This window comes from Lemur catta, chromosome 10, assembly GCF_020740605.2.
Source record: "Lemur catta isolate mLemCat1 chromosome 10, mLemCat1.pri, whole genome shotgun sequence".
NCBI classification, from domain to species: Eukaryota; Metazoa; Chordata; class Mammalia; order Primates; family Lemuridae; genus Lemur; species Lemur catta.
This window is the reverse complement of record NC_059137.1, coordinates 50,456,053-50,472,973: the sequence shown is the minus strand read 5'-3', so window position 1 is coordinate 50,472,973 and position 16,921 is coordinate 50,456,053. Positions and strand designations below refer to the sequence as shown.

At 35.4% G+C, this 16,921-nt stretch overlaps 1 protein-coding gene across 1 annotated transcript in view; it reads left to right on the top strand.

Moving 5' to 3' along the window:
- CNTLN (centlein) overlaps window positions 1–16,921 on the top strand; it is a 284,413-nt gene that overhangs the window by 49,758 nt on the left and 217,734 nt on the right. Inside the window, exon 3 of the mRNA XM_045562693.1 lies at window positions 6,425–6,509. Within this exon, the coding sequence (XP_045418649.1) occupies window positions 6,425–6,509 (85 nt within the window). The remainder of the gene's footprint in view (window positions 1–6,424; window positions 6,510–16,921) is intronic.

The following is a 16,921-nucleotide window of genomic DNA, read 5'->3' as shown; positions in this document are numbered from 1 at the left end:
TGACGCTTTAATTTATGACCTTTTTTGTGGTTTTATATCACTTAATCTATTAAGAAATGTGTCCATTATTATTATTTCAATGACTCTAAGGTTTTCATGCACACCAGAATTGCTTGAGGCCTTGTACCTTAGTACTTTTGGCTGCTGTAACAGAATACCATAAACAGGGCCTCTTAAACAACAGACATTTATTTCTCACAGTTTTGGAGGCTTGGAAGTACAAAATTAAGGTGCCAGGCGATTTGGTTCCTGTTGAGGGCTTTCTTGCAAATGGCTCCTTTCTTCATTTATCCTCAAATGGCAGAGAGAGAGATTGTCTGTTTACTGTCTCTTCTTATAAGGGCTCTTCTCCCACTCATAAAGGCTCTATCCTCATGACCTAATTGCCTCCCAAAGACCCTACCTCCAAATACCATCATATTGCTTGTTAGGGTTTCAACATACGAATTTTGGGGCAACACAAACATGATGTTACAACTCCGCCAACCTACGCTATGAGAACAACTAGTTAGATTGTGAGTATGTGTATGTACTTGTGTCGTAGGAGATAATCACCCTAGTGTCAAGCTCATTTGGAACCTGTCATAATGCATTGTTTTGGGTAATAATGCTTTTGTTTGGGTTTTATGGCACATAGTCTAGTTTTATTGGTGTCATTTAAAAGGACCACTAGAATTTATTTTGACATTAGTTGGAAATCTTAGACATATTCATGTTATATCCAGAAAGGAAATTACAGAGGGAATTTCTGACTGGAATAAATGCATTGCCTTTCTTGACCTGGGTGTTTATCCCTTGGTAAACCCTATCATGCCCTGCTTTTTGGGATTTGGCCATTTTTGCTGACATATATACCTCTAATGGATTTAGCTACATTCATTATTTTATTATGGTAAGTTAAAAATTAAAGTGATAATCTGAGATTCTATATTAGTGACAAATGATAGGCAAAATATATGTATTTTTTAACATCAGTGGTTTTATAAATCAATAAAAACACTAAAATATAAAATGGCAGATGCATTGGCAGGCAGTGGCAAAACAAAATAAAAAGGGCACACATTCATCAATTTCTGAAAGTTTGTTAAATTTTGTTATTAGTAAAAAAAACAAATTAAAAGAAGGCCCAGTTGTAGACAATGGATTGTGATGATGCATTAAATGTGTATGTTATTAATACATGGTAAATAGAAATTAAAATAATAAAACAGGATAAAGTATAAATAGTAAAAAAAAAAAAAGTAGTCACAATACATATGTACAAAATTTCCAACATGGTTTATTCTAACTCTCCACCTACCGTGTGCCGACATCCAGAGGGCTAAACATGGCTGGTTTTATAAAAATTTATGACCACTAACTTCAGGTGGGCCTTAGTACTGTATGGTAGTCATCCTACTTTTTCCCGGCCCATTTACTATCCCAGTATCCTAGAATACTTTATATTTCCTCTCTTCTCAACTTCCAACACTTCTTTTTACATTCCCACTTTCAGCTGGTGGATACCCTTGCTTCCTATACAACTGAGAAAATAGAAACTCTTAGAAGAAAGCTTTTACTCCTTCTCATAACCATATCTATTAACATATCTGAATCTGTACTCATATTCTCTCTTTTTATTTCTTTGTAAGAACTGTTTATACTCCCACCCAAGGCCAAACTATGTGTACATGAAAGCCTCAAGGACTCAGGGATGTCATTCTGCAATTCTCCCTTCTCTCTCTACATCATCAGTATCTCTTACTGTCCTGGATGATTCCTGTTAACATACACACATGCTATTTTATCCTCATCTTAAAAAAATCTCTTTTGATCTCATATTTCCCTTGAACTACTATGCCATTTCTGGGCCTTTTTACAGCAAAATTCCTCTGAAGAGTAGTTTTCACTATCTCCATTTTCTATTCCTTCTCTCTTGAACTCACTCCAATTAGGCTTTCATACTCACCATTCTTGTAAAACAGCTCTTGTCAAGATATCTCACCAGTGACTAATATTGCTAAATCTAGCAGTCAGTTCTCAGTCTTTATCTTCTTTAATGTTTTTGCAGCATTTGACACAGTTGATCAGCCTTTCTTCTATAAATACTTTATTCATTTATCTTTCTTGATTCTCTTCTTACTTTACTGGCTTATCCTTTTAGTATCATGTCCTGTTTTGTTTTTTTTTTTTCATCTTACTAACCTATAAATGTTGGAGTGCTGTAGGACTCAATCAGACTTCTTTATCCAAAATCATTCCCTAGGTGATCCCATCTACTCTTAAGGTCTTAGATATACAGTAGTCCCCCTTATCTGCAGGAGATATGTTCCAGGACCCCCAGTGGATGCCTGAAACCATGGATACCACCAAACCCTATGTGCAGTAACAGGTGGGTAGTGTTTTTGCCTATGCAGTAGCAGGGGTGTAGCGTTTACAGCATGAATACACTGGACAATGGGATGATTCATGTCCTGGGCAGGCCAGAGCTGGATGGCTCGATGTTTCTTCACACACTCAAAGTGATGCTACAATTTAAAGCTTATGGATTGTTTACTTATAAAATTTTCCATTTAATATTTTTAGACCACAGCTGACTATTAGTCACTGAAATCATGGAAAGTGAAACTGAGGGTAAGGGGGAAATCTTATATTTGTACGATTCTTACAGTTGTATCTCCAGCCTTAACTTCCTTTCTGATTCCAGACTTGTTTATCCAACTGCCTACTCCTTTTGGATATTGGTTAGGCATCTAAAACTTAACATGTCCAAATTCAAAATCCTAGCGTCCACCAGTTTCCTTCTCCATATTTCAGATAATGTCTACTCCATCCTTCCAGTTGCTTAGTCAAAAAAGCCTTGGAGACATTCTTGACTTCACTCTCTTTTACATCTCATGTCTAATGCATCAAGAAATCCTGTTAGCTCTACCTTCAAAATATCCAGAATTTTTTTTTATCACTTCTCAATACTACTGCATCTACCTATCTTGTCCAATTCATCTTTGTTTTTCATCTGGGCTATTTCAGTTGCTTCCTAATTGGTCTTTTTGGTTTTACCCTTGATCCTAAGGTCTGTCCTTAATCTTTTTTTTTTTTTTTTTTTAATTGTTTTCTTTTAGAATCAGAAGGCCCAAAGATACTCCGGGGGTGAGCCCTGTGCCGGGCTGTGTGCTTGGGGAGAGGAGTCACAGGAAGAAGCGAGCCCCTTAATGGAACTTAACCCTCAACCCAGCAGCAGCAGGGGGTGTGGAGGATCCCAGGGAGGGAGCCTGGGAATAGGGTGGGCTAAGTCCCCTCACTGTGCAGTGGGGGAACAAGGAGGGCTCTCTCAGCCCCCTGAGGTGGGCCTGGGGTCCCGGGGGGCTCTGGGAGTTCCTGAGGCTCTTGTGGTTCTGAAATGTCCAGTGATGCCCAAGGCTGACTGTGGACCAAGGATTTACAGGGTCAAGGATTTGGTGTGGGGCTGGGGGTGGGGTGTGGGGGGCAGTATAAGGTGCTTGATGTTCCAGAGGCTTGGGGCCTAGGGCATCTTGTTTCAGGATCTCAGCCCTTATGCCTCTCAGCCAGTATGATACTCCAAAATAATGTTATTTCTCTGCTCAGAACTATCCTTTGCCTTCCCATTTCACTTCAGATCCAAATTTCACAGGGCATAGAAAACCATATATTATTAATTAATTAATTAATTAATTATATTTATTCTGAGACAGGGTCTTGCTCAGTCACCCTGGCTAGAATGCAGTGACATCATCATAGCTCACTGCAACCTCCAACTCCTGGGCTCAAGCAATCCTCCTGCCTCAGCCTCCTGAGTAGCTGAGACTGAAGACCATATATTATTTGTTCCCCAATGACCTCTCTGTCCTTACCTATCATTCCCTTTACTATAATATACTCACTTCTTTACTGTTCTTTGAATATACCACCTATGTTCTTGCCTTATTTTCTTTGCACTTGCTTCTAATCCCATAGGTTGGAAAACTCTTCCCTGAGATCTGCATGACTCTCTTTTCCTTCTTTTAGATCTCTCCTCATATATTACCTTTAAGGAGAGTTGTTTGTTAACTAGCCTATGTAAAATAGCAACAGCCTTCATTGCACTCCCAAATTCTCTAAAACTGGGCATCCTTTTCTTCATTACCCTAATTTATTGTCCTTATTATACTTATAACTATTTGACATACTGTGTATTTACTAATGTGCTATTTATTTTCAGTATCTCTGAACTAAAATGTTAATTCCATGAAGGCAACTACTTGGTTTATTTTGTTCCATGCAGTATCCCTAATCCAATGCTTATCATATATGTGCTTCTTTCCAGCTGAGGACTGTATTTAATTCTAAAACATTCTCAGCAAGTACCTCTTAAAATATAACTTTATTTTTTATCCCACTTTACTGCTTCTAGAACATTTTAGGCATGTGTTAAGAGTTTCCCAGTGAAACATACATGCTTCAACTGTGTTTTCATGTTTTCAGTCTCATAATTTTTCTATGCAGTATTCTAGATGAATCCCTCATCACTATCGTTCATTTCACTAATTCTTTTTTTGTGTCTAGTTTTAAGCTTAGATCATTTAATTGTTTTTTGCTTCAGTGATTATAATTTTTATTTTCAAGAGTTTTAATCGATTTTTCATGTCCACCTGTTATTGTTTTATTTCGTTTTTGGTTTTAATATTAGTTATTCTTTTGGGTATTTAAGGACCCTTAACTTATTTTAAAGCTTTTCTCAGTGTGTTCTGTTATTTTCGTTTTAATGAGAGGATTGCATCTTCTGACTTGAACTAGTGTGTCAGCGTACGTGGGCTCACGTGTTTTGGAATATTTTACTTGTGGTCGGTCACATCTTGAGAGGGAAAGTTGCTGTTATTGTTTTCTTCCACCTCTTTCCCCACTATCCCCTCCTTATCTAATGCTTATTTCTTTGTACAGATTTTATGGTTGCCTTTAAATTGTTAACCTCACTCTTATTCCCCTTCCTGAAATAGGTTTTATATTGGTTGCTTGGGGCTCTTAGGCAACGGTAACATATGGGATTTACTGTATTTAGCCTCAGCTGCAGAATGTTTTGACTCAACCTTTGTGCTATGTCTATAAACCTTTGCCATACTTGACTTTCTTCTAAGCCTTAGTTTTAGGCAAGGGTGGGAAGCAGCCTTTTCTAGCTTACACTCATGAGTTAGCATCCCTACTCCATTCCTTGGTTGCAAAGCAAACAATGAGCCTGGCTATGCTTCTACATATTGTGCAAGGCACTTTTATTCTCTTATTACCAGAAGTCAAGCTCCTTTCCACCTTATCCTGCATCTGGATCTGGAGGACAGCAAACAGCAGCTTCATCCCCATTCATATCTGTGTATTTCTGTTTAGTTTATGATCCTCAGGGACGTAGTTGTATCTATTTAATTTTTATATGTTTTTTCTATTAATACAGTACATTTAGAGAAGAGAGGGAGCCTCAGTTTAATGTAAATTTTTTTATGAACTATTCTACCTTCAACTTTTTCTCTTATAACCAGTGGTATGTTTTTCTGCTTAGTATCCCTTCTTATATCCATTTGTGCCTTCCAAGGCCCTTTGCTGAATTTTACTTTCTTAAGTGAGGATTCTTTCCTTATTTCTTACCTGTATATTCTGTGATTCTTGGGTGATTTAAGTACATACTCCTATTTGTTTTACCTATTTTAAAGTTTTTTAAAAATATAAATCAGTGTCTAATAAATTTCTCCTTATTTATGATGTAAATTGACCAGTAATAGCCTGACTATATAATATCTTAAGACCTTTGTTTTTTTCCTTTCCCCTCCTTTTCCTTTTTAAAGCTGCATTTGTTTATTTTTAGAAGATAGTCATTATTTCCAAGTAGTATGATTTTCTGTTTCCCAGAGAAATATGCTTTGATTGTTCAACTACCATTTAGTATAGTTAGTAGTATTCTCAGAGACTAGAAATGTATAGGAAGGTGTCAGAAATCCAACAATTGTAGTGTTGTGGGATCTTGATTATTTGTAAATCTCTGCCTCACTCTCCTTTGAGACTCTTACTTAAAAATGGTAATATTTTATCCTTTATATAATTGTGTATATAAAATGTTTAAGTTAACTAGAACACATTCCCTAATTTTCAATTATTTTCAAATTGATGACATTATAGTTATTGCAGTCAAGGTTAAATCATGTTTTATGTGGTTTTTAAAATCATTTATTTACATCTGAAAACTAAACTCTTCTTTTGATATGAAGTTGTCTTAGTTGTCTGCAGTTGTAAGTTGCTATCACTTGCCATATGGTTTCTGATTAATTCTGAAAGAGCTGTCAACCCAAGATGATTTCATTTTCTGTATTTTAAAGTGATATTCATTATTAGAATGTGAAAATTTAAACTGTTAGCTACCAATTATCACTAATAAATTCTCAATATATATATTTTTTGTATCTAGAGAAAAACAGAAATCTGAAGCTAAAGACAGAAAAGTTCTAGAAATCCTGCAAGTCAAGGATGCTAAAATACAAGAATTGGAACAGGTTGGTGTTATAATAAAAAATATTAAAAATTACTATATTTGCCTTGGATATTAGATCTTTAAAATTAATTTCAATTAGTTTTGCAATAATGTTAAGAATTGTCAGGGATTATGTTAAAGCATTATTATTTTGAAATCACTATAGTCAGATTATTCTTCATTATTATATTTTGGTTGTAGTCTATTGTTTTCTGAAGGAGTTAATACTCTTTAGGTAATGTTATAGTTTTATAATAGTGTCTAGCTCTTATTCATTGTTTGTTGAATTTTGCCTTTATTATTAGCAGTTAATTCATTTCTGAAACTTGTAAATTTTTAGATGATTTTATTTGTAGAAAAATAACTGAGGTGATTCTATTTATACTTTTAAAAACCTGTATTTTTGAATTAGTAAAATACTATCTTTTACATATAAATAATAAATTATATAATTACAGATAATTGTGTATATAATTATATAAATGTGTAATATGTAAAATTATGTGTAATTGTATAATCAGTATATTATCACTGCAAAAATGCATATGGTTGGTACTTCGAGGAACCATTTTAAAGATGTAAATATCTCAAAATAGAAGCGGCTTATATCATGTAATGTTTAAATTCATTTTATACCCAATTGCTCATTATGGACTAAATTAACTACAATTTTTCTGGTTTAAATGGAGGTACCTTTTTGGCAACTATACTCTTCTGACTTTTGAATCTGTTTTTTTTTCTAATTTATTAAAATGTCATGAGAACTTTGATCTAATAGTTATTATTATAAAGCTGTTTTATTAGAGGACTAAAAGTTCCATTCCCTACATCCACATAAATTCTTTCAAAAATGGAATGTAGATTCCAATATGAGATATCAATTTGAAATTTATACCTTCTCCAAAGTTGTGTTTTTCCTGTAGACAATGTCATAATTGGTACTATAATGATAAAATTTTAAGAATAATATTTTAGTCAGTTTATTCCAGAAAGAAACAGTTGTATTTGCCACCTGAGTATCAAACAATATCAAAATGCTTTATAAAATAGGGAAATATTGTCATGTGCCTTGTGTATTAATTGGGCTAGGCTAAGCTGCCTAATACATACAACCTTATGACCCAGGAGTGGCAAACATCATTTGCATTCACATTTCATAGGAAAAAAACTTGGCCACTCCAAGATTCAGGGGATTTGAAGAAATTTAGATCCAGGCTGAGCAGTCTCTTTCTTAGTTAACAACTCTGTTCTATGAAGGAGAATGGGATTTGGCACTCTTTAATATCCTTTGACATTAAGTTTGCACTGCTTTTAGTGAATGCTCTTCACTTTACCAGTTCTGGATAGCTAAAACATACCATTTTTAAAAAATATTGGCTTTTGTAAATGACTATGTATTTTCCCCTTTTCTTTGCTAAATTCTTTTTCTGTTCTGCTTCCTTGGGTAGAGATTATTTTATTATTTATCCTTTTGAGCAGACTTACATGGCTTATGTATAAAATAATAAATTCCCATAAGAGAAATTATTTGTTTTTAGCTGCCCACCCCCAAGTTTCTTAGCTTAAATCATGTACATTTTTTGTGCAATGTTTATAACTTTCTACGAGGTATACTTTCAGTTAGGTTCAACAAAATATTGTATTAAATGTATATATTGTCCCGTGATGGTGTTGTGGAAAAATTCAGTTACATATCTTGCCTTTAATGATTTTTAATCCCTTTGAGGATTAGGATAAGGATAAAAGGAAGGTGCAAATAACCATATTCTCCTATACTAGTTTATAGGCTTTATGAGGGTGGGGCCTATTTCTCTCTCATTGACCCTTTTATACCCAGCACCTAATATTTGCATTGCCTGACTCATAACGTGCTCATTGAATAGTGTTGGATGTATGATTGAAATAGAATTAAAACAATGTATTATGGTGCCATGAGAGAGTCACAAACAAAATGCTGCAAAGATTCAAAGGAAGGAGAAATTAAATTCAGTGAAAAGATCTTCCATTTCAAATGGATTTCAATTGGAAAAGATTGTTGGAGGATTTGCCCAGGGTAAATAGTAGGAAAAATGCATGACGATAGCAGTGTAGGGTATATTTGGGTAATATTGAAATTTATAGTTTGTTTCATAGATAATATATAAGATTGTAGGCTGAAATAAGAATAATTTTATGTTGGATGGTCTGTTAGGAGGATATTTCCTAGTCTAAGTACTGACATGGACCTGAATTACTAGGTTTGCAGGAACTAAAGGTAGGTAAATGGAACCATAAATACTTGACAGTGATTTGAAAATGACTCTTAGGTTTTCAGTCTGGAGAAACCAGAACAGTGGCATTATCAGGAAGGAGGTTATTTTCAGAAAGTACAGCTTGTTTTGAGGGTAAGGTTTTGAGCTTTTTTAGATGGTTTGTATTTTAGTTACTAATAAGAATTTCATTTAGAGGTTTTTAACAAACTGTTGGAAGCATACATCTGACACTTGGGAGGGAGTTTTAACCTTCGGATGTAGATATTTAATGTTATAGTTAGAGGGAAGACTTTAAACAGTGGGAAATTTGAAAAAAGGATATTTGCTGATATTGTTAATGGGTGAGAAGGACAAATTTTAGTAAAAGAGATGAAAAGACTGTTTAAGGAAGTAAGGAGAGAGAAGTACAGTGCAATATCTCATGAATGAGAAAGGAGAGTTTCAAGAAGCAAAAGGTTGTCATTATAAATGCTACAAAAATGTGATTTTTGAAAAGGACGTTAAATTCAGCAGTCATGAAGTTTTAAAATGACTTTTAGAAAGTAATACAAAGGGGATGGTTTATGAAATTTTAAGAGATCACCGAATTCTGACAAAATAATGAAAAAGAATGAAGAAAGGTGTCAGTATCAGGAGGGTACGCAGAGAAGTTGACTGATTTATTTTAAGTTATTGGCTCATGTGATTGTAATCTAGCACGTCCAAATTCTGCAGGGCAGGCCAGCCGAATGGTGACCCCAGAAAAGAGCTGATGTTTCAGTACAAGTCCTAAGGCAGTCTGGAGGTAGAATTCCTTCCTCCTCTGGGAATCATAGGTTTTTCTTAAGACCTTCAACTAATTGGGTGAGGCCAACTTACATTATGGAGGGTAATCTGCTTTACTCAAAGTCTACTAATTTAAATGCTAATCACATCTAAAGAATACCTTCACAATAACATCTAGGCTGATAGTTGATAAAAAATTGAGTGCCGTGGATACCATGGCCTAGCCAAGTTGACACATAAAACTAACCAAATGGTTAAAAAGAGCTGAGATAAATACGGCTTTAGTGCAAGGTTTTATGTTTATGTAGCTAGGGGTTAGGCTATATTTGCTGTTTGCTGTAAGACTGTATATATTAGAAATGAAAGTTTCCTCTGGTGTCCTTTTATTTGAGTTTTTATGGAGACTTCTTAAGTATTCTTGAGATGCACAGTTCTTTCAGTTTTCTTAAAAAGGTAAACCTTAGACAAATTAAATTTATTGGAGTTTAATTGGGCAGAATAAAAAGATTCATGAATCAGGTATCACTCAGGACCAAAAGCTATGCTGTACTCCACGATGTGGGCAGGGAATATGTGTAGCCAGAAAATGGAAGTGACATACAGAATGCCCTGATTGGTTATAGTTCAGCATTTGCCTTATTTGGACATGTAATGGCAGTTTGCAGCCTATGATTAGCTGAAAGTTAGGCTGCTGTGATTGGCCAAGACTTGACTATTTGTTACAAAAATATACTCTTAAGTTACAGTTGCAGTTTGTTTATATAATAGGTTACAATTTACTACATATTATTACATTTTATACATATATACATACAAAATTTCATATTACTACAATTTATTACATACATACAAATTAAATTTTTTAACAATTCCCCTTTTTGGTCAGCCTTTCAATTTTGAGAGATTGACCAAAACTCTGGGTGCTGACATCACTTTCTGTCACCATCAGAGGGACTTGTTTGGTCTCAGGGTGACATTTACAATTCACAGTGCCAAATTAGTTGGATGATTCTTTTATGTTTTCTTCATTTTTTTTTTTTGTAACTTCTAACCATAGTGAGTCCATTTGATGTACAAGGGATGGCTGTATGTGAACATTTAAGACCCTTGAGGGAATATAACACATCAGGGAGACCATTGTGATAGCTATCAGGAGGATAATGCCAAGAAACTGAAGTACACTTTTTAATAGGAGTCTCCATGAACTGAACTAATCAAAATCAAACAATTCAAAGTTTAGGCAATAAAGATAGTTCAACAGTATTTGATTCTTATTGGTCATAGTCTTTGTTTTAGGTGTGGTGGTGATTAAGAACCATAGTTTACTGTAAAGTGGCCTGATGTAAGGAAGTATTTACTTTTGTAGTTAGCCTGGTAGCACAAGTCATACTAATGAGGAGACCCACTAAAAGAAACAAAGATCAGCAACCGTGGAATAGCCGAGCTTGCCATCCACCCTTTAGGATGTCTGCTAACCAGCTGTTAGCTGCTCACATAAACATATCATGTGTTCCTTTTACATGAGAAATTTCCTTGATTTCCACTTTTTCTGTTGTCCCTTTATAGCATGCTGTAAGTGTACATAACTGTGTTTAGTGGGAAGGACCTTCCTGGATTTAATTCAGTGACATCATACAAGCAGCTACTCAGATCCACATAGGTAGCCCCCGGGTCTTGAGTATGCGGTACCTGGAAGCACCATGTACATTTTACAGGCATAAATCATACAGGTTTTCTGTATTTGATATTAATAGTAATTAGGTTATCACTTAGAAAGGTCAGGGTACTGTTTCCAGTTGAGTGTAGGAATGCAAGTAGCAGTGATGTTTAGAATATCAAGGATAACTTTCTACTCTTCCTTTGGGGTTTCAGGGTAACTCGCATTGGGAACATGGAGAGGCACTGACATTAGTGAAATTGTTTGCTGATTTAGGGGCATTAGTCCACAAACCCAACAGTTGCTGTGGTTTCTTTCTAGAGCATAAGCCTTTGCTAATGCCATCCACAGATTATAGACCCATGGATTTTCCTTTAAGGAAAGGAAAAGGATTAAGACAGCATGGCATAGGGAACAAAAGATAAGGCTTTCATGGTGGCAGAGAAGTCTTCATCTGCGATTTTGGGAAAGCCATCCATGTCTAGGATGTTATCTGTGTCTGGGGAAATCTTCCCTGGTCAGCTTTATCTCAGGATCACCAACAAATATACAGTTTCATGAGTCTGGAATGGCTGTTTTGAATTGAAAGAGGTGGATCCAAGACTTGAAGCCCTGAAGTTTTGCTGCAGAGAACTTAATATGGTCTTTTCCAGTAGAGTTCAAAGGCAATCTTCCTCTGGTGTCATCTCCAAAAGACCCAATCACTGGGTTCTAGATTGTGAAAGGCCTGGTTGTCATCAGTATTGGGTCATGAAGGACTTTAACCTGATGAAAATATTCTTTGACTTAATGCATTAAAGCCTTGCATTATTAAGTCAGGTCAGAGTTTATAAGAGTGGGAGATACATGAGGTTCCATTATTAGGGACATAAGCCTTCCAGTAACTGTTTCATAAGGGATCAATCTGTGTTTTCTGGTGGGAGTGGATCTGATTGCCATCAGTTGGTGATACCTTTGACTAAGACAGTCCAATCAATTCAGTTAGCTTTGCTTAATACCTTGTTTAAGTGTTTTACAACTTGTCCAGTGAAATGAGTACCTACTATTGTTGGAGATTTCTCCAGGAATGCCCCATAAGTGAAACATATTTTCTAATAACCTTTTAGCTACAGTTATAGTATTGGTTTTCCTACATGGGAAAGCTTCTGTACAACCAGAAAACATGTACTGAAGTTAGCCGTTGACTGAAATCTATCTGTAAGTGTTCAAGTGACCCAGCGGGTACCAGAAATATATCACTTGAGGTTTTTATTGTCTTACCAGAATTATGGGTTTGACAAAACAAACATTGATTATTAACCATTTTAGAAATTTTTTAAGAACAGTGGCCTTACCAATATTTTTTCCTAATTTGGATCATTTTATTTCTTTCATGATAACTCATGGATTGTAGAGCCTTTATAATAATAACAGAAACTTTAGAGACTCAGCAAGGACCAGATGGCCATCAGGGCTCTCCATGAGTCCACACTTAACATTGGACTTAACATCCTCTTAAATATCAGTTTTGTTTCTCCAATTCAGGTGCATATCACTGTTTTTTAAATAGGTTATCATAGGTAATTTGACTTGGATCAATCTTACAGAATTTATTCAAATTACATATCTTAACAATTTCAGTACAGACTGACTTAGTGTGAAAACCTGCCAAATAATTTCCTTAGTATTTAATTAATTCTTGTCTGCTTGATGTTGGGTTAGAAGTACTATGAACAAGTTAGTTTCTTATTAGAGTTCTGGGAATTCTTACCCAGTCCAATGGTATGATCTTAATGTTATCAGAAACCTGTACTTGCCAGAGTCCTTTCCATGAATCTCCTTGAAGATGAAACACTTTAGTCTTATAGTCGCTCAGGAAAGTACCAGAATAAACAATGATCTGTCTGTGAATGACAAGATTTAGGACATGGTTAAAGATGTGATGAGAGAGTTCATTACAATAATGATGTTGTTGACAAGGAAATTCGGTTATTTCTGTTGCATACAACATTTTAAGATGATAACTAGGTTTATGATGGATAGGATTATACCAGGACTATTCAATGTCTATAAATTTCATACAGTTTTTGAAACAAAATTTAATAACACATCCATACAAATAGAACTCCAAGAGGGTTTAGCATGACCTATTATTTGACAATGTTTCCCATATAATTTAATATATCCAATACGCCCAATTAGTTTAATATCTCTTTTTATTAATATAAGGCTAGGTATCCTTTTGAGATATTCCAGGGGCCCATCTGAGAAATCCTAAAGTTAATTTGAGGTCAAGAAAAAGACTTAATTTAGAATTTGATTTTATGAAATTGGTCAAAAATATCAAAGGTTTAAAATACTTGATCAAAATAGGATCACAGATCATTGTGAACAATAGTCATTCACTTAAAGTGGCAATTAAAAGATTTCAAAGGCAAATCAGAGAGTTACATAGTTGTATTAATAGAAAAAAACAGGCTCTTGTAATAGAAAGGACTCAGTTTTCTTTAGTGATCAAAAACCTAATAAAGACAACATGAAGCACAGGAAATTACCTTGGTAAAACATAGATCTTTGTTTACTAGTCCAGTTACCCAAAAGGTAAAGAAAACTTTTCACAATTTTCTATTAAGAGCAGACTAGTACTCTAGGAAAACCTGTTGTTTTAACAGAGAGGACCAAATTCTAGTTTTTCTACTTTAGGACAAAGGTTACTCTTTTTTCTTTAAGAAAACAAAACATGCTCATACTTTATAGCTTTTCCTTACTAAAATCACATCTTCCTTGTATACTGGCATATAGAACCATTTCCCTTATTATTTCTAGTACTTTTAGTTAGATATGTTAATTAGAATTCTTAACCCTAGTGTCCTTAATTTCCAGTGACGGCTAGGAAGCAAGCAATGGTGAACTATCACACCAGCAATCTGTAGATTAGCAAATATATGATTCATAATTTCTAAAAGCATGTGCTATCTCATAGTACAATTTGTCAATGTGGTATAGAACATGTTTACTAACAGTCCCAAATAACTTTAGTCTTTTTGTCTTAAGAAACTGTAGAGGAGACAAAATTCCATCCCTATTTTCTTAGGTTTTTTTTTTTTTTTTTTGGCTAGGCCTGAGAATTAAATTTTTGTTTGTACAGATTTCCTTTAGTCTTATCTTTCCATTTTCGATGGTAATAATGTTAACTGGTATAGGAAGAACATCTACTTAACGCACTTAGTTTTAACAATAATGCTTGGTTTGCTTTTAAAGATGAGATGTTAAACAGCTGCTCTTCATCTTAAGTTATTTTTTCTTGCTAACATATTTTGTAATATAGAGATAATATAAACTTATTTTACCAGTAAACATAGGCAGGAGAACTTGTGTATCTGTATTATATTTAATACTGAAAATTCTGAAAACATGCTTGTTTGAACAAGCTAACAATATTCTCATTTTCTATATATTACCCAAGTCATATGAACTTGAAAACTTGAGTTTGTTCTTATTTTTCTGAGAGAATTTATATAAGCACTTATTTTTCTTTTAGTCAATTAAAGAGAGCTCTTTTATAATTCAGTTTGGCAGTATCATAAAGAGGTAGAAAAATATCATACCTACAGACATATACAGACAGAAACAGATCTTACAGCTTTTATTCTCAAATTTTAGCCTTGTGCCAGGTACAGTAGTATAAGCTCACTAGTTTATTAAAGAATATCTATGTCCAAATTATTTTTTGGCCAATGGAATAAGATTTCCTGCCCCAAAAGCCAAAGCTTCTGACTAATATTTGTGTAAAAGAATTTTAAGATTTTTAAATTTGCCTTCTGTAAGGAACCTTTTAAAGAGGCATTGTTAGATTCATTTAATCTTTTAGATGCCTCTGCCTACCAATTAAAAAATGGATCTCATTGCTTTTTTGGTGTTTTGGATCCTTTCTTTTCTAATACACTTCACAAGTGAACAGTTTTATCTATATTAAAACTTAACCCACTATGGCCACTGTAATTCTAAGTTGTCCTTAGTAAGGTTAACCCATTTTCCCAAAAATATACAGGTTCTAGGCCCCTAATTGTTGTATATAAAATTAACCAATATCCCAGAAAGTTGAGTCTCAGATTCCTTAGATTTAGAGGAATCTATTTTCAAAAGGTACTCCCTGAAACCTCTGACTGATCCAATCCTGTTACTTACTAGATCCAATTCAGTTCTTGACCCAGTCCTCAAATAATGTTGGAGAGCTCAAAACAAATTTTTGGAGTTTGGAATGCAAGAGAGAACTCACTCATGACCTCTATTTGCTACCAGAGATCGGTGGGCACAGTGGGCCCTGGAGAGTACCTTGTGCTTGGGCACTCAGTGATTGTTGAAGTCACTGGAGTTCTACTTCAGGTCCCACTTCTGATGCCAGTTTGTTAAAAAGAAAACCTTAGACAAATTAAATTTAATAGAGCTTAATTGAGCAGAATAAAAAGATTCACGAACCAGGTAGCCCGTGGGACCAAAAGTGGTTCGGAGAGCTCTGCACCATAATGTGGGCAGGGAATATTTATAGTCAGAAAATGAAAATGTCATACAGAAATACCCTGATTGGTTACAGTTCATTCTTTGCCTTTGGCAATTTGCAAGCTGTGATTGGCTGACCACTCAGCTGCTATGATTGGCTGAGACATTGCTACTTGTTATAAGAATGTACTTTCAAGTTAGGTTGCAGTTGTTTACATATTGTGTTAGGTTACAGTTTGCTACATGTGGAGGCAGCTTGAGGCCAAATTTAAATTAACAGTTGTGTTACACTTTTATTATACAGGATCTCTGTTGATGTGGTGGTGCGATGTAGGAGGAGGAGGAGAGGAGGCATTCTATAGCGTCATGACTAGGTCTTAGTCTTTTGATGACCTTGTGCTGCTGGATTGTGACCTTCACAAGTGCTTATCAGTTTTATTTTGTTTTACCCTTAGGAGAGAGAGATAGGAAGGCTACAGGGTACTGGAGTTGGGTCTTTTCTTCCCCAGGGTGGTTAGGCTTTGGCAAAAACCCCATTAGGCTGTACTATGTTAAAATAGTTTCTCTTGGTGGCAGACGTTGTTAAGAAGAAAAGAATACTCTGAGTGTATTTTGAAATGGCTACTTTTCCCCTTCCTCTGGTGGAAAGGAAGGAATTATTCTCCAGTATTCTTCAGTATTCCCTGTGCAGCAGTACCCAACCTTTTTGGCACCAGGAACCGGTTTCTTAGAAGGCAATTTTTCCAAGGGGGTGGCCCCACTGCGGAGCTCAGACAGTGATGGGAGAGATGGGGAGCCGCTGTAAATACAGACGAAGCTTTGCTTCCTAGCCCGCCTCTCACCTCCTCTGTGCCCTTTGGTTCCTAAGTTTCATGGAAGACAATTTTTCCCCGTGGAGGTGGGGCACCATCATGGTGGAGCTCTGCGGTCAGGTCCCTAACCAGACCAGTACTGGCCTGCATCCCGCACACTGGGGACAGCAGCTACAGCATGACAGGGCTACTGTATCTCATTAAAATGTATCCCCCTGCCCAAGATTGAACCCTTCTTGAGTTTTAAACCCTCAAAATTGTCCATACTGATCATCTAGTAATTCATGAATTACAGAGGTTTTTCTACCCTAGTATTGATTTCTGTGAAGATTTTTGCTCCTGAGTTTCTGCTATAGTTAAGTTGCTATTCTCTAGATCCACCTGTCTCTTAATTTTGGGAGCATTTGTTTGTCTGATGATCTCAGCTCTCTGATGGATCTAAGAAGAGTTGTTGATTTTCAGTTCAGTT